This window comes from Triplophysa rosa, linkage group LG20 (genome assembly GCF_024868665.1).
Source record: "Triplophysa rosa linkage group LG20, Trosa_1v2, whole genome shotgun sequence".
Taxonomy (NCBI): Eukaryota; Metazoa; Chordata; class Actinopteri; order Cypriniformes; family Nemacheilidae; genus Triplophysa; species Triplophysa rosa.
This window is the reverse complement of record NC_079909.1, coordinates 14952752-14978595: the sequence shown is the minus strand read 5'-3', so window position 1 is coordinate 14978595 and position 25844 is coordinate 14952752. Positions and strand designations below refer to the sequence as shown.

At 40.6% G+C, this 25844-nt stretch overlaps 2 protein-coding genes across 4 annotated transcripts in view; one reads left to right on the top strand and one right to left on the bottom strand.

Moving 5' to 3' along the window:
• Positions 1–816, bottom strand: part of rnf207a (ring finger protein 207a) — a 14351-nt gene extending 13535 nt beyond the window's left edge. For both annotated transcript variants that reach the window (XR_008965048.1, XM_057361755.1), the window contains exon 1: positions 708–816. The gene's annotated coding sequence lies outside the window, so the exon portion shown is untranslated. The remainder of the gene's footprint in view (positions 1–707) is intronic.
• chd5 (chromodomain helicase DNA binding protein 5) lies at positions 5–25844 on the top strand. Of its 2 annotated transcripts, XM_057361753.1 has the most exons (41): positions 5–883; positions 6877–7049; positions 9753–9944; positions 10012–10130; positions 10672–10913; positions 11211–11323; positions 11564–11693; positions 12432–12598; positions 12770–12988; positions 13846–14052; positions 14175–14386; positions 14539–14670; positions 14761–14869; positions 14998–15189; positions 15276–15476; positions 15649–15786; positions 15870–15991; positions 16154–16327; positions 16444–16585; positions 17313–17444; positions 17986–18103; positions 18185–18309; positions 18643–18892; positions 18984–19156; positions 19654–19828; positions 19917–20003; positions 20204–20292; positions 20381–20514; positions 20616–20760; positions 20960–21119; positions 21214–21293; positions 21381–21576; positions 21651–21737; positions 21840–21992; positions 22155–22263; positions 22434–22566; positions 22646–22841; positions 22969–23132; positions 23260–23386; positions 23605–23644; positions 23875–23987. In XM_057361753.1, exons 1-40 carry the CDS (start codon positions 817–819, stop codon positions 23640–23642), a joined length of 5922 nt encoding a protein of 1973 aa, XP_057217736.1. In that variant the 5' UTR covers positions 5–816; the 3' UTR covers positions 23643–23644; positions 23875–23987. The 2 variants fall into 2 exon arrangements, with proteins under 2 accessions (XP_057217736.1, XP_057217735.1); XM_057361752.1 differs by lacking the exon at positions 23605–23644 and having other exon boundaries at positions 23875–25844.

Here is a 25844-nt window from a genome sequence, read left to right as displayed (position 1 = left end):
GAAGAAGAGGTTCAAGAGAATGAGATGATGTATTTTTTCTAGAGAATGAGATGATGTATTTTTACAGATTTAATAAGTGTTTTAATTATTATATGATTGCTAGATATGGAGTATATTGTAGAACAACAACAACCATTTAGTTTTAAACCTAGACTCATTTAAAGAGTTAAGTGTTTCAAAGAAACACCTGTAAAGTCGTCTGACAGATAAACACTCACCTGTGACCTTGGAAATAATGTATATGACCCAAATTTCTAGAAGAAATAAAACCTGTTTTTGGCTTGTAAGAATATTTTGCCTAGGCGAGAAAAAAAATCTACAGTCGTGACAAAGAAATGGTGAGTGAACTTTCTCGCGCGTCCCTGTGTAACTTAACATTCTGCGAACTTGAGCGGGATAAGGGCAATGACAGAGAAACGAGCGCGCGCGTGACCGCCTGCACTCGCAGCACCGCATACTACTAGTAAAGCCGGTGACCAGCAGTGCACCACTAACTAGTTGTGTCGGGAAACTATGGGATGGATTGCTATGGCAACCGACCACACGTCACAATCTGGGCATGTGTGTTCCATTTTTGTCTTTCTTATTTTCAGACTCGAGGATTTGGAGAGTGAACGGGAAAGAGATTTTTGGGGGACTGCTGGAAAAAAATAGGGCAGCCATCTTTTGTTTTATTTTGAGCATATTGAAATAATAAAAAGCCTCACCTTCAGTTTGACGGTCTCCTCTTCAATCTAGCGGCTGGGGATTCAGAGGGTTAAGTTTCAAGACTTTATTCCCGTATCTCGTATGTGATTTCCTTGTTATGCACTAAAGATGCCCGGATCGCTGAGCAACGAAGAAGAGGGACAAGACGATATGGATTTTGAAGACGACGTGCCAGGTGAGGGGGTAAAGAGTCACAGGGGAGGGAGAGTTCTGCCCTTCACAACTGCGCTGCTACGCCTAGTTGAATGCGGGAAACGGGGCTTGCGCTTAGCGTTCGTAAACGAGCGTCCAATTTATTATAGCCCGTAACCGGTAATAGTCTCCGTGGTTTCTGTTCTCACACCGGACACTGGTCTTCCAAAATAACGGCGCACCGTCCAACTGTATTTGAGTCACCAAAGCGCGACTGTCTGCCAGCAGACCAGTCTGTCTGCGACAAACCCATTCTTTAATCATCTGTGTAGGTGATCGTGTTTTCCTCACCCAGTTTGTTCTTGTGCGCATTTGTCTTTGCATATAAATGAGACATTGCATGCAACGTGTTTTTGTCTTTTCTGCTGTGCTGCTTTGATATTGCATTCTGTGGGCACGGTCATTTATAAACCTCTTTCAATGTTTTATTATAAAAAAAGTCTATTGCGTGCATATGCAGCACTCATATTCTGGTAATTTAATGTACGTATGAGGTTCATGCATTGTTCAGACATGATCGAAACAAACATGTAGCATAATCAGAAAATATGACATTTACCCCCAAAATAATGCATTCCTTTGTGTAATATTAAAGAGCAATTGGTTACAATGTCTCTCCATGGTCACAGTGTCTTGGTGAAGAAGTAGTGCATGTGCCTGATAGAGCCACGTGTGACAGGAAAACATCAGTTACAATGTTTCTCTGCCTCTATGGTCTATTTGATGGGCCCAAGCCCACTCAGTCTCAAAGGAGTTCTTGTTTGCTAGACCTCCTTTTGGACTGAATGAGGGGGCCTATGCAAGATTAAAAATTAATGTAGAAAAGTGATATTTTATGCAACAGAGGCAGAGACTTTTGTTTTACAGAAAGCTAACATTGAAAAGTGATATTATGTTTATTGTGAAAATACAATACTCCGTAATGACTTTTTCTGCATATGCAATCCAAGGTCAAGCCCAACACCAACCTTAATTGGCCAGTGTCTGTTTTACCTCTGTCTTTATCTCTATATGTAAATGTCTTCATGCTTATTGTAGAGATCAGTTTGTGTCTTACTCATCAATTTTGTGTTTTTATAGTTTGGCATTAAATAAATAGGGTTGTGAAAGCAGGATGCAGTGCCAGTTGTGTGATGTAGTTAAGACTCGGCTGTGGTTGTCTGCCTTTTATACATTCATGGAACGCAGTGCAATAAAATCAAATAGTTTTTGCCCACAGCCAGGTCTGGGCTGCCTCTGAATTAGTTCTGAATTAGTCATATGACCAACGTGAGTGAGAGTATCTCATTTGCACCCCAATCTCATATTTACCTTCTTTTTCGAAGAGGCGGAAACATGCCTGCGATGAAGACTGCAGACGGAAGAAATGTGTGATATGCGCAGGAATAAATAATTGAGAAATAATTTATGAGCCAGTGGGCTCTCTCCATGTACATGGTTAGCCCCCGCATGTGCTGCGAATGAAAAAAACGAGCGAAATATAGGCAGCTGTGGAATGACGTTGATTTTGGGGTATGCTGTTTAGTCCCGATCAGTGTTTTTGTGATTGCTTTTCACTGCATCGCTTGTGTAGGCCGGAAAAGCTTGACTGGGTCTGCCACATTACTGACGTTTTATTAGGTGGTTCATGAATTTTTTTGCTCGTGGTGGATAGGTAAATGTGCTTGAATTTTAGGTTATTTTCAAGACACTAATTCAATTATTTCTTTGTAAACCACCTCTGAATAATTTTCATAAAATCAGATTACATTCAACAATTTACCTCCAGCTTCCTGGGTAATAACCTACAGTATATTCTTTTTAGAAATTAAATTGACAGTTTATTTCATATTCATAATGCACAACCAAATGCTAAGCTTAATTACTATTAACATAGGATGCATAAACAATGCATTATAGTTGTAATTAAAATACAGTGTGGCACAGAAGGTCAGAAACGTGAGATTTGCAAACAGAGCTATTGCAGAGTGCTCCAAACACTGCAGAACACATGACTGCTGCCCCCAGCCAGGGAAAATGAAGAGATTACTGGTGCGTGCACTTAATGTGGGAATAAGAGCCAAACAGATGATTAATTAAATGTAAGGAGAAGAAAACCTAAGGAATGTCGTTCATAGGGAAGTTTAGAATTTGCATGATTTTTCATGTTAATTCACCTTCATTAGAATTGCTTAATAGACGTCAGTCGGCTCTTTTTGGATATGTACATTTTAATCAGATGGTTTTAAATTGTTGCAACTTGAGTCCACATTCCTTCTGTGCCGCATCAGGAACAAAGAATGGAGAGGCTCCAAAGAAAGTGATTTTCCCACACTTCCTAAGAGAGGTTGGGAACTCAGCAAGATTTAGAACAAATGATGTAAAGAATTACAACGTAGTAGAAAAAATTATTTTTATTAAATTTCTCGCCCTATTCAAGACTCTGTTGCTGCTGGTAGGGGTTTTTGTTTTTACTTATTTAGGGATTACCTGTGACATATCCCTGGTACACATAAGGACCAGTGTTATCATCTTTATTAGCCACCTCAGCCTGGTTTTGTTTTACATACTCTCATCTCTCTGAAATCGAAAGATTATCATGCGCGTTTCTTGCTCAGAGAAGTCAACTCGGATTGGTGGGGGATATTTTTGGAAGCCTCACTGTGAAAGCTGACACCCCTTCCTCTTCTCTAGAGTTTGTGTCTAATTGTGTGTAAATCACTGTTGCATCACACACTCATTTGTGTGTCGTCAATTTCAGCATCACACTCCCAGTGTCAAATTTTAAAACATTCTCCCAACAAACTGGCTTATTTCTGGAGCGTAGAATTTACATATATACGAATGAGAGAATTATTCTGACTAAACTCAATAACGGAGGCTTCGTTCCTGTTTTGTGGGTCATCAGGACATTCATTTTAGACTGCTTTGCTGCACTGGTTGTGTACTTGCAATTTTTGCCACGGTATATGTTTGCAAAGCAGAGCAATATCCTAAGACTCAAGAAAGAAAGGATTTTTCTGTATAGAATACGAAAAGTAGAGACACATTCAGTAAAAGTTGAAGGTCTCAATGAGAGGGGTGTTCTAAACATGCTGCCTCATCACATTAATGGCGGGGGCACTATTAACATACGCAGTCTGTCAGACAGCTAATGCGCTTTCCTGTAAACGCTCCTCTTCGTAACAGCCAGCACGGCCATGAATCCCTCCTCTAATGGAGTGCGGCAATGACCCAGCCCTTACTGGAAGGTCATCGTTACCCCAATGTCTTTGCTTAGCTGACACAGAAATGTGTGGCTGCAGGTGTGACATTTTAAGGCCCGCTACCAGGAGCCAATGGCTATGGCATAGCTTTAAAACACCTGGCAGAGCCTCTGTTTACTCAGGAACATGATACAGAATGCGACTGTTTTGGTGACTCCGCCCTCATGAGGAACAGCATCCTGTGCCGGTTTTATTAGGTCGTGCATCTCTGTGAATTATTGCGAATATGCAAATGACAGTGCAGTACACGTATATCAGTTATTAAATGTTGTTTGTGTGGATAATCTTTGCCCATGCAATGCTTCAGAGGATAAAAGGGTTCAGAAAATGGATGGATGGGCAAATCTTTTCTTTCCCTCTCTCTTTCTTTTTTCCAAATGATACTCATATTCTGTACTGTACCATCATCTGCATATTACTGTTTGCTCAATGTATTTTATGGCTCTGTACCTGTATTCTATGTGAAGAATTTGATCTAATAATCGCTATGTTGATAAATTAATTAATATTTCTTTATTTTAATATTTATTTGAATACATTTTAGACATATTAGAAAGTCTTCACACAAGGGCAGCACAATCCAACCCACTAAAACACTATTTGACAATGTATGCCAGGTTTTCTTGCTTTAAGTGTGCTGTATTGCATCACTGTGACTGTAAGTGAGACATGAATGAAGAGGAAATGTGAGCTTGATGCGCCTGGCAGGCAGCAGACATATTCTGCAGACATGAAAGAGCCTCCCCGTGAGATGTACCGCAGACGCGCTGCCCTAAATATCCATCATCTCTCAAGCGACGGATGTGTTTATGTGCAGCAGAAGATTAATATAAAAAAATTCTTGTGGTTGACAGAAAGATGGGCGAGCTCCGTATTTACCAGAGTAAATACTCAAAACACCCATCAGGGCTGCAAGCCGGGGGTTTTTAGCCGTGCCGCAACTGCTCTCACCAGAGCTAAAGTCCTCAAACAGTGCAGCTAAGTGAAGGTTAAGTGGATTTGCAGGATAGCATCCAAGAGGCTGGGAAAACCCCATCTACAGCAGCTCCCACGGGGCGTGGTGGCTGTGGGGCAGGGCTTTAGCTGATTGACTCCACCGCACACGCTACTTGTTTCATGGGCCACTGTTTGAGCTGTAGTTAGACAGACTGCGGGGGTCGTACCGTGAAGCTTCCAATGCACAGGATGCCTCCCTGATGTCAGCACAGTGGTATTGAAGTGTTAGAGTGCATATGCTTTTTCAGGCAGTGGTTTTTGTTTACAGTGTGAGATTCACAGTTCAGCAGGTGGCAGAGGACTCACCTTACCTCCTTTCGCCCCCCTTTCAGTGTGTCAACAATAGTCTTTGCTTTTCCTCACAAGGACCAAAAGAGTCTGCACTCCTACACATGAAAGCCCCCTGCAGAACTAGATAGAGAGACTGACGGATTTTTACCTCCAGATTTGCGTTTTTACCTTAATAAGGGCTTTTGATTCTAATCATTTTAAAACAGTCTTATTCTTTTCAGGTAAATGCTTTGATTATTTAAAAATAATCTATGAATATACTTACATTTACATTTACGAATTCGGCAGACGCTTTTATCCAAAGCGACTTACAGTACATTGCATTGTATTATACATTTGTTTCTGACTAGGGTTGGGAATCGAAAATCAATTCCAATTTGGAATCGGAATCGAAAGGCTAGGAATCGGATTGGAATTCGAAAGGAATAGGAATCGGATACTTGAGATTAAAATTTGAATTCCTCTCATCAATTCCTGTGTGCATATTTTCAGAAAAGTACATGCGTTGCACGATCTGCTGATATCTAGGTAAAAGGCCTTATGAAAATGATCGATATTTTTTACTATAGTAAGCATAGTTTAGCTATAGAATTTGCATTAAAGCACAGGAATCACAAATTAACCATAGTTGCATTATAGTAACTGCATAAATTAACCATGATGTAGTTCAACTATGATAATACAAATTGTAATAAATCAGAAAAGGTGTGTTTCTATGTGTAAATATACACAAAACGGTGCTCATTAATATATAAACATATTTTGCTAACAAGTCAATAAGCAGGCTAAATGACCATACAGGTTGATATCTAAATGTTTTACTTCAACTGTGGAATCGAAACTGGGAATCGATAAGAATCGAAATTGATAAGCAGAATCGGAATCGATAAAATTGAAACGATTCCCAACCCTATTTCTGACTATGTGCAATCCCCTGGGATCAAACCCATGACCTTGGCATTGCTAGTGCCATGCTCTAACCACTGAGCCACAGGAAAGACCTTACATAATGAAGCGTTATGTTTCTATTACCTTAGAATGAGCTATTTCTATCTAAAGACACTGCGGGTCCCCTTGCACGGAATTCGTCATGTTGTTTCTACAGTGGCCCTAAACGGACAAACTGCTCTGCAGAGCGCATTCTGTAAATACAAATCTCTTTCGGCAAAGAAGCAAAAACGTGACAGCATTGTTTCCTGTGTCAGCCACCCAAGTGCTTGAAAAGGGAGGGGTGAGTCGGTGCTTGCAATTGCACGACTAGATGCCACTAAATTTCACAAACTGGATCTTTAAATGATTTGCATAGATTCTAAATCTATATAATTCAAGCACATGTTCAAGAAGTATATAAAGAAACGCATGCATTGCATACAACAGTCCCTGTTTATGGCAGTATGCTGTGTGACTAAATCTCATAGCTGTGAATGAATTTGTTTTTCTTCAGATGAGGATGAAGAAGGTGAGCGTGAGCGGTCGAGCGAAAGGAGCGTCCCCCTGTCACCGCTAGAGAGGTTCTTCCACGAGGACTCTGTTAATCCGCATAAGAAAAAGAAACCAAGCAAGATAACAGAGGGTAAAGAAGAAAAGCCCAAACTGAAGAAAAAGAAGAAAAAGGAGGTAAGCGTCATCCTCATGACTGTTTCAAGCGTGGATGCAACTTGTACTTGTATTTGATTATTGTGATTTATCAGCCTAAATCTGCATTTCAGTTATTTATAGCCTTTGATTTGTGGCTTTGGGTATTGTGATCGATTATATTTATTAGCACAGGACCAAGGCTCCTGGCATTCTCTCACCTGGATCAAGCTGACAATAAATCATACACACAGCAAATGGCATGCTGATCCAGCCTTAGCCCACACTACATCCTAAGAAAGAGCAGGAGCGCCGTTGTCGGCTATGCCACGGCTAAAGCACTCTTCCAAAGAGCAGAATGATCCATATAAAACAACCTTCCCGACCCAAGTGTGTTGTATCACATTGTTTACCCATCAGCCCTCTCTTTCCTGTCCAGCGTCCCTCTGCGCCTGCTATGTCGTCTGCTCTTTGGAGTGAGATAAAATGCTTGACAGGTCAGTCGGTCACAGGCCCCCCAGCTGACTGTAGTCACCGTTGAGATAATGAGAAGGATTTCCTTTTTTCTTCTTTCCCTCTCTTTTTGTCCGTTGCTTTCCCAGCCTCCTCGTTCAGATCCAGCCTCTCGATCAGGGCTCCGTCTCTCCCTCCCTCTCAGCGGTGGTAAATGTGCCGTGGAGAGGGCACAGGGGTCTCCCCTCAGCAGCTAAGCGCCCTGCTTGGCGTCAGTCATGCTCTCCCCGCAGTGCCGTGTCAGACACGGGCTCAAATCAATACGGGTCAAAACCACCGCCTGCCCTTATGCTGTCTGAAAGTCTAACGGCTCAGCTCGCCAAAGCTGGCCCACCACCTGTACCAAAGCCTGATTGACTGTGGAGAGTCTTCAGATTGTAACAGGAGAGTGAGAATTGATTCTTTTTCACATGTAAACAATGACAAGTGACATTTCAGTAGCAGACTTTACAGTTTTTTTTGTAGTTGTTTTTCTAGTAAAAAATAGTAAATAGTAAAAAAATCTGCCGTTCACCCTCATGTCAAATGTAGATGGCTGTCAGTATCATTTCACTAATAGTAGTGTATATGGTTCTTGCTATGTATGGCTATGAATATAACTATGAATATGACTGAAGCAATCCAATTCCAAAAGAAAACGTGATTGCTCTTTCACAGCTCAGGAGATTTCTCAATAGTGTTTCATCTAAGTATTAACTTCAGATGTCTTCGTGGTCCCTTCTAAAATTGCAGAGGAGAAATGAAAATAGAAACAAATGAGACATTAAGTGAATGAAGTTGTGCAGAATTTTATCAGAAATGTTTGTTGGCAAACAGAGTTGGCAAATCTGAGCTCAGTTTGTGACATTGTTGAAATATCTTCTGAAACTATTGGAGACGTTTGTGATATTTCTGTTTTTTTTTCCATTCATCTCAGGATAAATATCTGAGATGCAGGAGACAATTAATCTCACTGACGTCTTGGAGAAAAAATTGAGATATTAATTCATTAAATCATTTGTGATATTTCTTTCTTTTGGGAATAGACTCGCTTACTATATTCACAAAAATGCTCCCAAAAATCTCAAATCACACTTGCGCTTTCAGTTAAAAACATTAAATAGCAATTTAATGATAAAGGCATATGCGGATCAGTGAGGTTTGACACATGAAAAATATACAGTCTGTCTAGCATCTCATGTTGTGCTCTATGAAGAGAATGCAGTCATACAGATAGGAATGACAAGGTAAATCATGAGAATTTTGGGTGAACTTGCATTTTGAATGGGAGAAAGCTGCAGAATGGTGTCAACTTACAAACATATTTGTAGCATTTATTTATTCTAGACCTTTTGTTTGTGAGGTACATTGACAGATAGATGTGGTTTGAATTTTGGGAGACCTTTCAGCTCCAGCTGTGAAGCTCTTTAGCGGTTCTTCTTTTTCTTCTTGTATGAGCCCCCCCCCTCTCTCTCTCTCTCTCTCTCTCTCTCTCTCTCTCTCTCTCTCAGCTGTCTCTCTTTCTCCCTCCCCCATATACGTGATTGAGATTTGTCTAGACGGCCCTAGAACACAGGCACTGCAACCATGGGGACTCTGCATAACAAGCTCGTTATGCAAACGCATCTGATTGGATGGCGCCATTCCATTGGCTGCTGCAGCAGAGAGAGAGCTTCCCTTGCCCCCCCCCAACCCTGCACAGTTTGGTTACCATGGCAACACAGAACGGCTGCTGGTGGAGCCCGTGTGCTCTGCGGCAATGCCGGCCTGTGCTGAGGAGACGTCTGCCAGCCAGTGTACAGCTGCAGCACAGCAACAGGCGTTCTCCAATTGAACACACACAATACATTCACCCACTCATACATGTGCTCCGCAGAAGCATGATCATTTCAATTGGTTTTCCTTTTTCCAGGCTTCTCTAATAATAGATTTGTAATGATATGTCTTTTCCTTTATTGAAAACGTGCATTTGGTTTTATATTTATCAGTTGTTACGCCAGTATCTGCTTTTTATTTAAATCTGTAGATGCATGGACTTTACCAAATAGTAGGATGTCATTGTTAATACTGCGATAAGTACTTCATCGTGTTTTTCTGGCATTTAAACATCTGCACTCTAGATCAATAGAGTTGTTCACTAGTCAACCAGTATTGAGCCAGATGGATGAAATAATGCAGATCTGAACATACTACTATTTAATCGATATATCAGTGTTGTCTATGATAAAGTTTTCAAAATGCCTGTTCCATCAGGGCCTTCCTTGCGAGCTGGACGACATGTCTGACAGAGAAGACCGCAGTCACAGATCCGGGAGCGAGAGCAGCACCTACGGTACCCTGAAGAAGAAGAAAAAGAAACCCAAAGAGAAGAAAGAGAAGAAAACAAAACAGCGGAAGAAAGATGAAGAGGAGGACGATGATGATGACGACGATGGAAACATGAAGGTGGGGTCAGATCTTTAATATTGATACTGCTTAAAAAATGAGAATTACTGAAATGCTTTTTTTCCAGGAACCAAAGTCATCCAGTCAGCTGATGCAAGAATGGGGACTTGAAGACGTGCAGTATGCTTTTTCGGAGGACGACTATAAAACAATCACTAACTACAAAGCCTTTAGCCAGTTTCTTAGGTAGGATTTCCTTTTTGACAGACATTCTAAATGCCCTGCTGTCAGGTTGACTTGTTCTATTTTAAAACGCTCCATTTTGCAAATGCTAATGACATGATGATGATAGTTTTCTTATACACACTATGCAGGTCCATGCAGCCAATGTGGGGTCTAGTATCACATCATGTTTGATAGACAATCTTCATAGGATTTGTTCTAAAATGCATAATTCAGACTCTAATTTAAAATTGGATAGGGCGTGTTCAAACTCATTGTAAAATATAGACTGCTCATTCTAGAGTAATGCGCCATGTTGCTTGGCAACCGTTCACATCCTACAGCTAATGAACTATAATATTCGGCTGAGAAATTGAACATTTTTTTACTTTCATCATAGTGCTGTTGCTCTTGCAATTCTTTGTTTTGTGCCCAAGAACATCCTCTGGCATGGCAAAATCATTGTAACGCAAAGATTATTGTAGCTTTGTGCTTTATTCACACATCCAAAATCTCAACCTCAGTGTTTCTCAAAAGCAATTTTCTCTTTGCCATTGGTGGTCAGGCCCCTTATTGCCAAGAAGAACCCCAAGATCCCCATGTCGAAAATGATGACGGTACTTGGAGCAAAATGGAGAGAGTTCAGCGCAAACAACCCTTTCAAAGGCACCTCTGCAACTGCTGTGGCCGCGGCTGTGGCGGCTGCTGTGGAAACGGTCAATGTGGCCCCGCCCATCTGTATTAGAAGTATCCAACAGATCTTACCATCTGGACCAATCAAAAAAGCCAAAACCAAAGAGGGAAAGGGTACTTATTTCCTTTGTTTAGGATGTTTTATAGGAGATTTACATTGGATACACATGCAACATGATAATTGATTGGCTCATGGCCAAGCCTTTGTTCAGATTTTGCTTGTGTGTCTGAGATTTTGCAACTCCCAGTTGTGTAAGTGCAAATTTGGTCTTAAATGTTCATATACACATCTTTATAAAAAATGGAGAAAGAAAAATGTTTTATTTTACAGTATATATGTCTAAGAATAGGGTACTGTTCTCATGGCTCACAAATATGTGTTTTGTTGATCTCATCTGGACTGCATTGCAGGGCCTGGTGCTAAGAAAAAAAGTAAGCCAGTGAAAGAAACAAAAAAGAAAGGGAAACCGAAGAAGTCCAAATCGAAAGCAGGCCAGGGTGGAAAAAGGAAAAAAGGCTCTTCGGTGAGAATGCCTTTTCACTGAAATCTTTCTAGAGCCTAACCTGCGTCACATGGAAAAGCTTTAGATGTCGATGAATTTTTTACTTTACCAATTGGGTCTACTAACCAGAACAATTTACGGATTGTTATTTACAAATACTCTTCTAGTGTTTCATTTTGGTTTCACTTAGTTTTATTAGGTTTTTATGTTCCTGTGTTATAACCACGTGAAATGTATTGTTTTTAATGTCTTATTTCTTAGAGTGAGGAGGACTTCCTGGATGACTTTTCTGACTTTGATGACATCAGCATTCACAGTGCCTCTGTACGCTCAGACACGTCAGCAGCACCGAAAAAGAAATCAAACCGCCGAGGACGAAAAAAAAGAAAAAGTACGTTCTTATTAAGTATTTTTTTCATCATATTGTTTATTTGGTTTACTTAGAGAACCTACAATCAAGTCTGTTGGCAAATTTGCTAATTTTATTATGCCTTCAACTTCCAAAAAGAATATACCTGTATATCTATCAGTTTATCGTGGTTAAATTTTTCATCCAAAATTACCGCAGAACATTCTAAAAAGAACATTCTTATGAAACGAAAGGTATAAGTTATGAAAAATTTAAGATATGAAAATAATGAGTTATCTTTACCAGTGGTTCTCAGACTTTTTCGTTGTTAGGCCCCCTTTGTGTAATGTGCATTGCTTTGCGGCCTCCCAAATAAAGACTTATAATCTTAAACTTATAATTTTAATTGAACCAAAAACATATTCAGCTACTGTATAGAATGCTGCAACGTCAATTCTTTTGGTTGGTAGTCTTATTTTTCTGATGTTTGATTGCATAAAGTATGTGATAAATTTCTATATTTTATAAAATGCCACAAAATCTGTGGCCCCCCCTAGATCCATCTTGGCGGCCCCCAGTTTGAGAACCACTGAAATATACTCATGCTTCTTTTTACATTTGCTTTTCATAGATTTATTTTTTGTTTTTGTCTTAATAAAAGCAATCAATGACCAAAATCACATGACCAGCATTGTTGTATGCATATGCATATGTGTGCTGTTTATTGGAATTTGCACTGATGCACGATGCACTTTTGTTCTGTATGTATTGGTAATGCAGGAGAGGATGGAGACGGTTACGAGACAGACCATCAAGACTACTGTGAGGTTTGTCAACAAGGAGGAGAGATCATTCTATGTGACACCTGTCCCAGAGCATATCACCTGGTGTGTCTGGATCCAGAACTGGAAAAAGCCCCTGAGGGAAAATGGAGCTGCCCCCATTGTGTGAGGAAATCCCATCCTGCATCACACACACTTGCAAAGCAACAGACATACGGATTGTAGTATCTCTGATGTTTTTCTCTAAAATCTGTGCTCTTCACAATGGCAGTTCAATTTGACGACAAACCACAGGTTATCCAGGACTATTGTAATACCAAGTACCTCATCTCTTAGGAAAAAGAAGGCATCCAGTGGGAAGCCAAAGATGATGAGGAGGAGGAAGATGAGGCTGCTGGTGAGGAGGAAGATGACCATATGGAGTTCTGCAGAGTTTGTAAGGATGGGGGAGAGCTGTTGTGCTGTGACACCTGCCCTTCCTCATATCACATCCACTGCCTCAACCCACCACTGCCCGAGATCCCCAATGGAGAGTGGCTTTGTCCACGGTGCATGGTAAGAGACTCCGGCAGAACTTAATCCACACTGGGTTTAATTGACAATAAAGTTTGGTTAATTTAATTGGGTGTCACAGAGAACTACACTTTTAGTAGGGGTTCATATGAACCGCACTACATTTCCTGGTTTATGTGAATCTAATCCAGATGTGAACTGCTGTTGGTTACATATTTGCGTTGTTAGCCAGTATTTTGATAGTAAGACAAAATAAACAAATCAAAGTGAAATAAACACTGTTCTCCAATATCTTACATCCACATTTCTGAATCTTTTGCCAATGTACTATGTTCAGAGCCATAAAGGCACGAAAACAAACCAGCAAGGCAGGAGTGAAAATATTAAATGCACAATGTCTTTTATATCACCTAAAAGTTGCTTGAAATACTACTGTATAAGTCTGCCATTATTCACCATAATATACAAGCTATTTGTAATTTAAATGTGTTATTGAGGGTTTTTTTATTTATACTTTTTTGTTATAGTGATTGTTCAGCCAAAAAGAAAAAAATGTACTCACCCTCTTGCCATTTCAAACCTTTATGACTTTCTTTCCTCCACACAACACAAAGGAAGAATGTTGGTAACCAAACAGCGACGGCACCCATTGACTTTCATTGGTTTTGTGTCCATATAGAAGTGAATGGGTGCCTGTCAAAATATCTTCTTTTGTGTTCTGTGGAAGAAAGAAAGTTATACAGGTTTGATGACAAGAGGGCGAGTAAATTATGACAGAATTTTCATTTTGGGGTGAACTATCCCTTTAAACCTCCTTTTTTTATGGAGATAATATTGTGTGCATGTCATTGGGAGTATTATGCCACCTGTAATGAACTTTTTCTCGTATTCTACCCTAGTGTCCACCACTAAAAGGGAAAGTCCAAAAGATTCTACACTGGGCATGGGGGGATCCTCCTCTACCTCCCGAAGTTCCTCTTGGGCAAGATGGAGAGAAGGTGGATAGTTTAGCCAAACCCCCACTGAAGGGCCGTCCAGAGAGGCAGCTGTTTGTGAAATGGGCTGGGCTGTCTTACTGGCACTGCTCGTGGGTCAACGAACTACAGGTGGGGTTTCCACATTACCACACCAGAACCAACATTACCGCAATCATTGAATGCTCTTGAGGATGAATGTTTTCAGTGCCTTTTTCAAGAAAGCTTATGGTCGTCCTCTTTTTTTGATGCAGTTGGAACTATATCATACAGTAATGTACCGTAACTATCAGCGCAAGAACGACATGGACGAACCACCTCCATACGACTATGGCTCTGGGGAGGAGGAGCTTAACAACGAAAAGAGGAGGAGCAAAGATCCTCAGTACGCAGCCATGGAGGAACGGTTCTACCGTTACGGCATCAAGCCAGAGTGGATGATTATTCACAGAATTGTTAACCACAGGTGAGGGGCTGTGTTTTGACCACACGGGTGATGGTCATCTCAGTTGTATATTTAATATTTAATGACTGCTGCCATGAAAATGTACACAATGTTTCATGCCAAAATATGAACAGAGTATGAATAGGTTTAAGGTTGTCTTGTGCATGTTAAAGTTTTGATAAGGATGGAGATGTACACTACCTGATAAAGTGGAGAGACCTGCCATATGATCAGTGCACCTGGGAGACTGATGACTTCGACGTCCCAGAATATGACAGCTTTAAGCAGGCCTACTGGGACCACAGGTGAGCTGCGTTACTAAATTTGATGTTATTATAGTTGGTGCGTAGTGACTCACGTGCGCGCCCCTTCCAAATCGACTGTGACTTTACCAGGGAGCAGGTGCTCGGTGAGAGCCACAACCCACTGCTGTTCAGAAAAGGAAAGCCTCTAAAAGATGAAGGAAAGAGGAGAGAACCCCTTCCAGACACTCCGGTTGTGGATGTGAGTGTGATCTTTTTGTTTTAGTTCTTTAAAACTTCAGCACTAGAATTTATGCCACGGCACAACTATTTCAGTTTAATGTTTTTATAGATTGAATGAAACCATTTTATTCTCATTATTGGTCACAGCCCACCATCAAATTTGAACAGCAAACCTGGTACATCGATGACACAGGGGGCACTTTGCACCCGTACCAGCTAGAAGGCCTGAACTGGTTGCGCTTCTCATGGGCTCAAGGAACTGATACGATCTTGGCCGATGAAATGGGGCTTGGCAAGACTGTGCAGACTATAGTGTTCCTGTACTCCCTCTACAAAGAGGTTTGAACACTAGTTGAACTTTCTCTCTAATGTGTTTGATAGAGTAAGAGAGCGGTGTGTAACAAGAGTCGGTTGATTTGTTTTAGGGTCACTCCAAAGGGCCCTTTCTGGTCAGCGCACCACTCTCCACCATCATTAACTGGGAAAGAGAGTTTGAGATGTGGGCTCCGGAATTCTATGTGGTGACTTACACAGGGGACAAAGAGAGCAGGGCCGTCATACGTGAGAATGAATTTACCTTCGAGGACAGTGCAGTCAAAACAGGACGCAAGGTTTTCCGCATGAAGGTTCGAGAATTCTGTCAAACTGATGTTGCATTTAATTTCAAACGGTTAATGCTCTATAAACCATGGTTTAAAATATAAGCAACACCACCTTTATTATTATTTTCTGCAAAATGGTAATAAAAAATACAATAAATAAAATGAACATCTGCTGTTGCTGTTGTTTTTGTCACAGAAGGACACTCCAATAAAGTTTCATGTGCTGCTGACATCATATGAATTGATCACCATTGATCAGGCTATTCTTGGCTCTATTACCTGGGCCTGTCTGGTTGTAGATGAGGCCCACCGGCTGAAGAATAACCAATCAAAGGTACAATTTTGTTACAATTTTATACTGCAATATTTTTATTTTTTTGAAATGTTAATCCTAATCAACGAAACCTCAACACTTAGTTTTTCAGGATTCTGAATGGCTACAAAATCTACTATAAGCTGCTCCTGACTGGAACCCCTTTGCAGAACAATCTAGAAGAGCTTTTTCACCTGCTCAACTTTCTCACCCCCGAGCGCTTCAAGTAAGATTGCATTCGGCATGATTCACCTGGTGATTCATAGATCCCCTAGTAAAATAATGATCTCCCGCAGAGCCATTGCAGAGCTTATATTGGAATACGTTTTCCATAAGATTGGATGAAAGTGATTTCCTTATTCCAAAATCCAAATGATTTTTTGTGCAGTAACCTGGAAGGTTTTCTGGAAGAGTTTGCGGATATCTCAAAAGAGGACCAGATTAAAAAACTACATGACTTACTGGGACCACACATGCTCAGGAGGCTGAAGGCTGACGTGTTCAAGAACATGCCATCGAAAACCGAGCTCATAGTGCGAGTAGAGCTGAGCCCAATGCAGAAGTCAGTCTATCCTAGTTTTGATGTTCTCTATGATCCTCAAATGAATAACATCAGTTTAGCGTCCCTAAATATGTTTGTTATAATTTCACATCACATTCTGGCGCTCTTTTTTCCAGGAAATACTACAAGTTCATTTTAACACGGAACTTTGAAGCGTTAAATTCCAAGGGAGGTGGGAATCAAGTGTCGCTTTTGAACATCATGATGGACTTGAAGAAATGTTGCAACCACCCTTACCTGTTTCCAGTGGCTGCAGTGGTGAGGAGGGGGAGGAGAACATATGGAGGCATATTTTACCTTCTGTAAAGAGGCTGTGATGTATTTTTAGCATGCGTAATGGCAATACATTTTCTGCTGTATAAGAGCTATTTAAAGACACAACCTTTTGTTCAAGAGTGTTTTGTTTCTCAGTGTCTGCAACTAACGTAGTGCACAATGCTCTCCTTATCTTACATTCTCATGTTCAAGGATACAAGAAGACTATAATTCTGATACTAATATTAAAAGTCCAATGTGTTATTTTTTGGAGGAATTCTATTGACAGAAATGCAATATATACATAACTATGTCTTCAGTGGTGTATAAAGACCTTACATAATGAAACGTAATGTTTTATTACCTTAGAATGAGCTATTTCTATCTACATACACCGTGGGTCCCCTTGCATGGAATTCGTCATGTTGTTTCTACATTAGCCCTAAACGGACAAACTGCTCTACAGAGTGCATTTTGTAAATACGTTATCTCCTTTGGCAAAGAAGCGAAAACGTGATGACATCTTTGTCCTTTGTTAGCCACTGTAGTGCTTTTAAAGGGAGGGAGGAGCGGTGGAGAGAGCCGTTGGTTGTAATCCGCAACCTCACCGCTAAATGCCGCTAAATTTTATACACTGGACTTTTAAGTAATAAAATTTAAGGCTTACCCAAAGGATAGATTCTTCATTTTTTTCACGTCTTATACAGTAATCTGTTTCTCGTGTATGCAGGAAGCTCCTGTCTTACCAAACGGTTCGTATGATGGTAACCACCTGGTGAAATCCTCAGGCAAACTCACTCTGCTTCAAACGATGCTCAAAAAACTCAAGGATGAAGGCCACCGAGTTCTTATATTCTCTCAGGTGTTGTGTATTTTTTATTCCCTCACTTAACACTCTGAACGCTCTGTGAATAACAATACAACCATAAATATGCACGAGTCTCGCCTCTATTTCAGAGAAAGATTAATTAGATGGTAAACTGTGAATAGAAAATAAGAGCAGAGCTCATTCATCTTTTAAATGGAGTTGACAAATGAAAAGGCGGGGCCTATATTTATCTCCGCTTTATTGTTTAGTCCTTAGACGCTCTTCCCGTCCCTTTTAAATTGCCCGTGGAATCATCGCATCCATTAGTTTGATGAATGGCGCAGGTAAAGAGGGCTAAGTCTTGATGATACTTTTCATTGTGCCACCCGTTTCTTTTCTCAAATGCTTGACAATAAACATACATTTTCATGTTGGAGTATATGACATGCTCTTTTCTGTCTATTAAAGGAGAGGGCTTATTTTTGACCTTGTTACATTGTGCACAAAAGGGATTTAGAACGAGCTGGCAACCCTTGCTACATTTGCATCACACTGTCATTTATTTGTGTCTCATCCAGCATGGTTGATCTTTCAGATGACAAAGATGTTGGACCTGCTAGAGGACTTCCTGGAGTTTGAGGGGTATAAATACGAGCGTATTGATGGGGGCATCACTGGGGGGTTGCGTCAAGAGGCCATCGATCGTTTTAATGGTAAGAATGCCAGCAGTGATGTTTGCGTGTGTTGAGCAACACTAAGACAATCAAGCTAACTAACTGTCACTCTGCGTGTAGCACCCGGGGCGCAGCAGTTCTGTTTTTTACTTTCTACACGTGCTGGAGGATTGGGCATCAATCTGGCAACCGCAGACACAGTGGTTATATATGATTCTGACTGGAACCCACACAATGATATTCAGGTAATACAAATGTGCACATGCAAACAGGGAGAATCGTGGCTATTTATGTTCCAAAGGATGTTTTTGTTCATTCTTCTTTTTTTATTATTCATTTTTAAAACCTTTTCAATAAATTTTTACACAAATTATATTCCACAGGCATTTTAGTCCTTAAATAATGTTACGCCTAATAGTTAAAGGGTAGTGTATCTGCATACCAAGGACACATCATTGTCACTGAAGGATTTTTTTCTTATAAATATGTATCCACAGTTTTAAGAAAAATCCACTTATTGCTCAATTATTCAGGTCATATATTTCTTACTGTATATCTGTCTTTCTGTTTTCCTGCAGGCATTCAGCAGGGCACACCGTATCGGGCAAAATAAGAAAGTAATGATCTATCGTTTTGTAACACGGGCATCCGTAGAGGAGCGTATCACCCAGGTGGCCAAGCGAAAAATGATGCTGACACACCTTGTGGTGCGACCAGGCCTGGGCTCCAAAACAGGCTCTATGTCCAAACAGGAATTGGATGATATCCTGAAGTTTGGCACCGAGGAGCTTTTTAAAGATGATGTTGAAGCTGCCAGGACTATAATGGGTGAGAAAGTAATTCATGTCTTAAGCATCCTATTATACATATATTGTTTCTACTAATACGTCTGTCCTCACATGATGTGTCTCTCCTGTAGGAGATAATAAAGACGGAGAAGAGGGCAGTGTGATCCACTATGATAATGATGCCATCTCTAAACTGCTGGACCGCAGTCAGGATGCCACAGAAGACACAGAGATCCAGAACATGAATGAGTACCTCAGCTCCTTTAAAGTGGCTCAGTATGTAGTAAGAGAGGAAGACGAAGAGGTGAGATGGCGATAGATTTATTCTTCATACATGTTTCTATTAAATAAGCGATCAGAGAACAAGCAAGTTGTTTTGAAGTGAGAAACAGTACATTTATTTCACTCCTCTGTGTTTAAAGTTGATTGTAGCTTTTATACAAAGGTTCCTTTGTTGTTAGCTCATAAATTTAGTATTTTGATCTTTTGGTTAAGAAAAAGTCATTTAAAAGTAATTGAACACCTTTTTTATGTATGTCACGTTTTGTATTCTGGACTGAATCCATATGTGGTTTGAAATCCAAGTATAAACAACATCCATCCAGTCAGATTTTTATTTTTTCATTGTTATCTAGGATGTGAAGCATATGCAGTAAAAAGCATTTTAATATAACAGATCATACTAAATAAATCTTATTTTAAATCCAAGTTTAGAATTAAATGTCAGCCCTTAGTAGTTAGACTCAGTGGAAAGTCCTCAAAATGATATAAAAATGTTCATCTGTGTGTGTGGACACACAGGAGGAGGTCCAGAGGGAGATTATTAAGCAAGAAGAGAATGTTGATCCAGACTACTGGGAGAAGCTCTTGAGGCACCATTACGAGCAGCAGCAGGAAGATTTGGCAAGAAACCTGGGCAAAGGAAAACGCATCCGCAAACAGGTCAACTACAATGACGCCTCCCAGGAGGACCAAGGTACCTACATACGGATGCTGACAGTACAATAACACAGCATAAGACGGCAAAAAAGTTGACATGAGTGTACACGTGTTACTGTTCTCAGAGTGGCAGGATGATCTCTCAGACAACCAGTCTGAATATTCCGTTGGGTCTGAGGATGAGGATGAAGATTTTGAAGAGCGTCCTGAAGGTAAACAAAACACCTGTCTGAACACATTAAGTGGAATCATGTGACTTTATGCATACGATACGTTTTTAATAGCTAATTTTTGATAGACTACACACCTGAAAGTAGAAAATGTGGCATTTCTGCAATAACATTCAGTTTACTTCAAAAAAAAAAAAAAAAAAACACTACACGTTTTTTCAATTTTGTTCGTCTTTCTCCAGGAGGACGCAGACATTCTCGCAGACAATTAAAGAGCGATCGGGACAAACCGTTGCCACCGCTGCTGGCGAGAGTTGGAGGAAATATAGAAGTAAAGCTCCTTATGATATTTACAAGAAGAGATTTAAACATTTTCTTCTCTTCTTTCTCACACATAATGTTTATCTTTGGTTTTTCAGGTGTTGGGATTTAACGCCCGGCAAAGGAAAGCCTTCCTAAACGCCATCATGCGCTGGGGGATGCCCCCACAAGATGCCTTCAACTCTCACTGGCTCGTCCGTGACCTGAGAGGGAAAAGTGAGAAGGAATTCAGGTACTGTGTGTCATACATACTGTGTGTCACTTTCTAGAGCACTAATAGAACGCAGTGGTGATGAAATGTTCATTGGCTGGTCATTCTCATGTATTTTTCAGGGCTTATGTGTCTCTGTTCATGAGGCACCTGTGTGAGCCTGGGGCAGATGGAGCCGAGACGTTCGCTGATGGGGTCCCAAGAGAGGGGCTGTCCCGCCAACACGTTCTCACCCGGATCGGTGTCATGTCTTTAGTCCGCAAGAAGGTAATGAGGCACAGAAAAAAATACAAATTTGTGGAATGTTTTATTGGATTTCTGCTACGTAACAGTACAACCCTTTGAACAGACTGTACTTTCATCCAGCGCACCTTAATTTTCATCCACTTAGACATTAAAATAAATATTACAATTATTATTTTTTATTAGATATGCCATCTCTTCTAAATAATGTCTATTGAAATAGGTTCAGGAGTTTGAGCATGTGAATGGGAAGTTCAGCACACCAGATTTAATTCCTGTTGGATTAGAGCTTAAAAAACTCAACGATAGCATCTCATCGGACCCCAACACACCTGTCCCAGCAAGTCCGGTTCCAACTCAACCCAGCACTCCTGTCTCCTCAGGTGTGTGTGTGTGTGTCTACTACATGAAAATACTGTATTCTGGATGTTCATGTTATAGGTTAACTGGTCTCCCAAACATTACCCATAATTACAGATAAAACTGAGTTAGTATCCGGTTCTCAAGAAGACAAGGAGATTACGGAACCAGAGAGCGCCAAATCATCAGACCCTGAGGTCACACTGCAATACATTTTCTGAAGAAATCCCTCTCCTCCCCCCTTTCTCCAGTCTTTATTAAAAAAATGTTTTTTCTCCAAGCAGCCAACTATGCCAGAACCCTCCCCTGCACCAGAGAAGACCAATGAGAGTGAAGAGACGAAGAGCAGCAACGCAGGGGAGAAACGACAGGAAGAGAGTGGGAAAAATGACACCCCACCTGTCAATTCAGAGCCATCGTCCAATCAAACACAGCTGTCCACTAAATCTAGTGAGCAGTCAGCCAATCAGACAGCTTTAGGTGAGAGCTTTGTACCATGCATGTAATAATTCCGAATTTTGCTCTAAACAAATAAAACTTTTTGTGTGTTTTAGACTCTGGTAAAGGGAAAGAAACTTCTCCAGAGAGAGGTGAAAATAAACCCAGTCCAGCAAAATCAGAAGATAAGGAGCCAAAAACAGGTCAGCAGTATTTTGTATTTATTTAATTCCAGATTCTTTTGTAAAATTGGTATTTAAAACCACTTCTGTTCTGGTTCCTGTTAAATTGTGCTGTTTCCATAGCTAATCCCGATGACGTGAAATCCGAAGAACCTTCTGAGAACCAGCTGAATGGAGAGAAAGACGTGAGGGACGACACGGACGAGAGCCACAAAGATGACAAAAACAGCGTCAAGGCACGCTTCATGTTCAACATCGCAGATGGAGGATTCACAGGTGGGCTACATTCTTATTGATGTAGTTTTGATTTGCTGTCTTCGTCTGACAGCCGTTCCTGTACGGTCTTTGTATCACAGACAGAAGATTTTGCTCAAAAGATAGCAGTGAATGCACGGATAAGTGCGCATGTGTGTTTATGTGCACATTTTGTGTGTTTAGAGTTACACACACTGTGGCAGAACGAGGAACGCGCAGCTGTGTCGTCTGGCAAAATTTATGACATCTGGCACCGTCGCCATGACTACTGGCTGCTGGCTGGCATCGTAACGTATCCTCCCAGTTCTTTTCAAAGAACTGTCTTAATTTCCCCCTCACTATAATTGTGTATTCTTATTCTTTTGTTTACATCTTCAGCTTTAACAATTAAATATACCAAAAAAAATTCTTGTTTACCTCAGTTTTAGTATAGCAGCGAATCCTTAACAGCTGTTTTATCAGACACGGCTATGCCCGATGGCAGGACATTCAGAATGACCCACGGTATGCCATCCTCAACGAGCCTTTTAAGACTGAAATAAACAAAGGAAACTACTTGGAGATGAAGAACAAATTTCTCGCAAGGCGATTTAAGGTACACGTCACCCGTTTGATTTGAAGAAATGTGAAAAGGAACCTTACGTTCACACATTCTTAAATCGTCTCGATTTCAGCTCTTGGAACAAGCTTTGGTAATTGAGGAACAGCTACGACGTGCAGCCTACCTGAACATGACTCAGGACCCCAGTCACCCCGCCATGGCCCTCAACACACGCTTCGCTGAGGTGGAATGTCTGGCTGAGTCCCATCAACACCTCTCCAAAGAGTCACTAGCTGGAAACAAGCCAGCCAACGCCGTGCTGCACAAAGGTAATACTGCAAGAATATAATTAGCAGCACTGATACTTAGCTTGTTGTTGGTCACATTGACTTTATGGGCATGAGTAGTAAAGAAGGATTTTTCCAAAACTTGCTAATGAAACTGTTGCTGTTTCAGTTCTGAACCAGCTGGAGGAGCTGTTAAGCGATATGAAGGCCGACGTGACGCGGTTGCCCTCCATGCTCTCGCGGGTGCCGCCCGTGTCCGCCCGGCTGCAGATGTCCGAGCGCGGTATACTCAGCAGGCTCACCAGCCGGGGCAACGAGCCGCCACCTCAGCAGGTCAGAGCAGCACCGTCTCACATTACATCACCTCCATACCTTGTACAACTCAATGAAAGATGAATAATTGATAAATCTCATGCGGATGAACCTTATTATAAGAATGCTCTGCTTCATCTTCCCTCAGCCGTTCCCTCAGGGCTCATTTGGATGTTCTCAGATGTATAATAGCAGTTTTGCCGGAGGGTTCCGAGGACCTGGAGGCACCGCGATGGTGAACTACAGCCAGATGCCCCTGGGGCCATACGTCAGTGGTTAGTGCCATACATTAACCTTAATGTCAAGGGAATAAGTTTATTAAATACTCATTGGTCTAGTTAAAGGGATTGTTCACATAAAAATGAAAATTCTGTTGCTTTTCCTGTGTGGAACACAAAAGGAGGCAGAATGTTAGCCACAGTCCCAATTCACTTTGATTGTATTAAAAAAGAGCCTGAATATGCTTCAAAATTTCTCCTTTTGTGTTCCACAGAAGAAAGATTGGAATTCAGTGGGTTTGGAATGAGATGAAGGTAAGCAACTATTGGCAGAATCTTTATTTTTGGGTGAACTACTCCTTTTATACACAATAAGTTGGAGTTGGATGTAAATAATAACAGAATTTGTGCCATTAGTGTCTCTGAATGTACTGTAAAGAAAACACAGAAATGAAATGTACAGATTTTGAGTTAAGATTTTTTTATTTTAACTCTATGACGTTCCTGAGATCATGAAGATGCTTTTGTGTCTCCCTGGTTCTTAGTCTCCTCCAATGGACCCTCGGGCCCAACAAGCCACCTGGAGAAGAGGTCTAGTGATGTTCTGAGAGATGTGCCCACCCCTGACCTAAAATCAGTGAAACCCAGTGATGTCATATGCATCGAGGACTAAACCACACACACACATTGCCCTCTCTCTGTAAAATACCGGCAGGCAGAACCGCGAAGAACTGATAATCAATATTAAACAGCAGATCTTATCAATTGCACTTTTGTCTTTAAGAATCTGCACTTGTACGCGCCTGTAAGTTTCATTTAGTAGAGTTCAGTTTTGTTTTTCCTTTGTCTTTTTTAACTTCTGCAATGTGAAAGTCTTGATCGATTAAGGAGAGACTGGACTCGAGGAGGCCACCAATATTTTGACTGTCCTCTGAGATGTGGGATATTTTTATGTTACGTCTTTGTTTTCTTGCGGTAAAGAACATTTTCATCTTTGCTATTGTTGAGCCATCTGGAGGTGTTACTAGTTCTTGATCAGTCAAGGACTAGACCTCCCACCTCTGGGTACAGTTACAGCCTCTGCTTTGCTGCTTCACGGATTATGTGTTGTTGCTGCCCCTGCAGGTTGTTACTATGTATTGCATCCAAAAACAGAGACTGAATGTTATTGGCTCTGGACAATTTCTGTTTTAGAAAGAGTTCAGCTCATGTTTACTTTATTAATTATACTGGATTGTTTTTTTGGGACTCTTTAATGAGATACGTTTGTGGACCATAGAAAAGAAAGGATAAAAGTGATGTACATTTTTATTGTTAATATACTTTATTCTGTTCCATCTTAATATGCAGATAACTATGTGAACATTCTGGCAGCATTTGCTTAACCAATTGGGTAAGTATGGATCTGGATCTTCTCAAATTTGGTGATGCCAGTAATGACTATCAAATGTTCCTCAGTTTTTCATTACTGGAACAAAGCTATGTGGGGAAATTATACATTTATAATATACTCTGTTAACTGAATAATCCATATTGTCGTTGTTATCATATCCTTTTTTGCAAAACATTTTGTGAAACGCTCAAATTCCGAGGCAAGCAAATGGATTATAATGCCTCAATTGTTCTGAAGCCATCAGTCGTGTTGGTTTGCGTTGTTTTTGTTTCACTCAGAAATGATATGCCTTGTGTAACTGTGTTTTTAAGCAGCGCACTTTACATGGAGGCTGGACACGTCTGTAGAGACGGAATCACTTATGGGCAATTTCAAACGCAGTATAACCTCTTTCAATAATAACTCTTAGACTCAGTTTGTTTCAGTCTGTGGTATTAGTCATGTTAATTCCTCAAATGTAGATAAAGTATTTCTGTTTGTTTTCTGCATTGAGTAGTTTTAACTTAAGGGTTCGAGATCAATTTCATTTTTGGGTGGACAACGAATGTGGAAAATAATGCAATTAAACGTTCACACACATGCTAGAGAAACCTCAGAAGACTTCAAAGACAAAGACAGCCTCAAGAATATAGGGGGATGTTTAACCCAAGGGTATGAAGAGAGTGCCAGCAGCATATGTTGTGAAATGCAGTTCAGTTTTAATCTTGTGTGATGAGTTTACACCGTTTCAGTTGTACATTTTCTCACAGTATTGATTAATCAAGCTCCATTTAAATGCAATCAAACTGAAGCCAAAATGAATGTATTAAGTATTTAAAACCGCTTCAGTCTAATACGAAAAGTCTTTTCATTCAAGTACATAGGCTTCAAAAGCTACCAGAAAACCCTGGTCAAGGCATCTTTTGTTATTGCAAGTCAACATGTACGCTTGTAAGATGTCTTCAGATTACTATGGACCTGAGAGATCATTGTCCTGGTTTATAAACAGCTAGCAGCGAAACAGTTAACAGTATTGCTATATGAGATAAGATATGGAAAAGATCTAAGTGAACTGTCATCATTTCACTTTGTACTTAGTGTATTTGTTTAATGTGTTTTAATAAATTCTGTCCAATAAAATGA

Coding starts and splice junctions, on each gene's coding strand:
- chd5 (XM_057361752.1), top strand. CDS start 817: ATGCCCGGATCGCTGAGCAACGAAGAAGAGGGACAAGACGATATGGAT. Junction 18,104..18,184: donor GGCCATCGATCGTTTTAATG/GTAAGAATGCCA, acceptor CTCTGCGTGTAG/CACCCGGGGCGCAGCAGTTC. Junction 18,310..18,642: donor ACCCACACAATGATATTCAG/GTAATACAAATG, acceptor GTTTTCCTGCAG/GCATTCAGCAGGGCACACCG.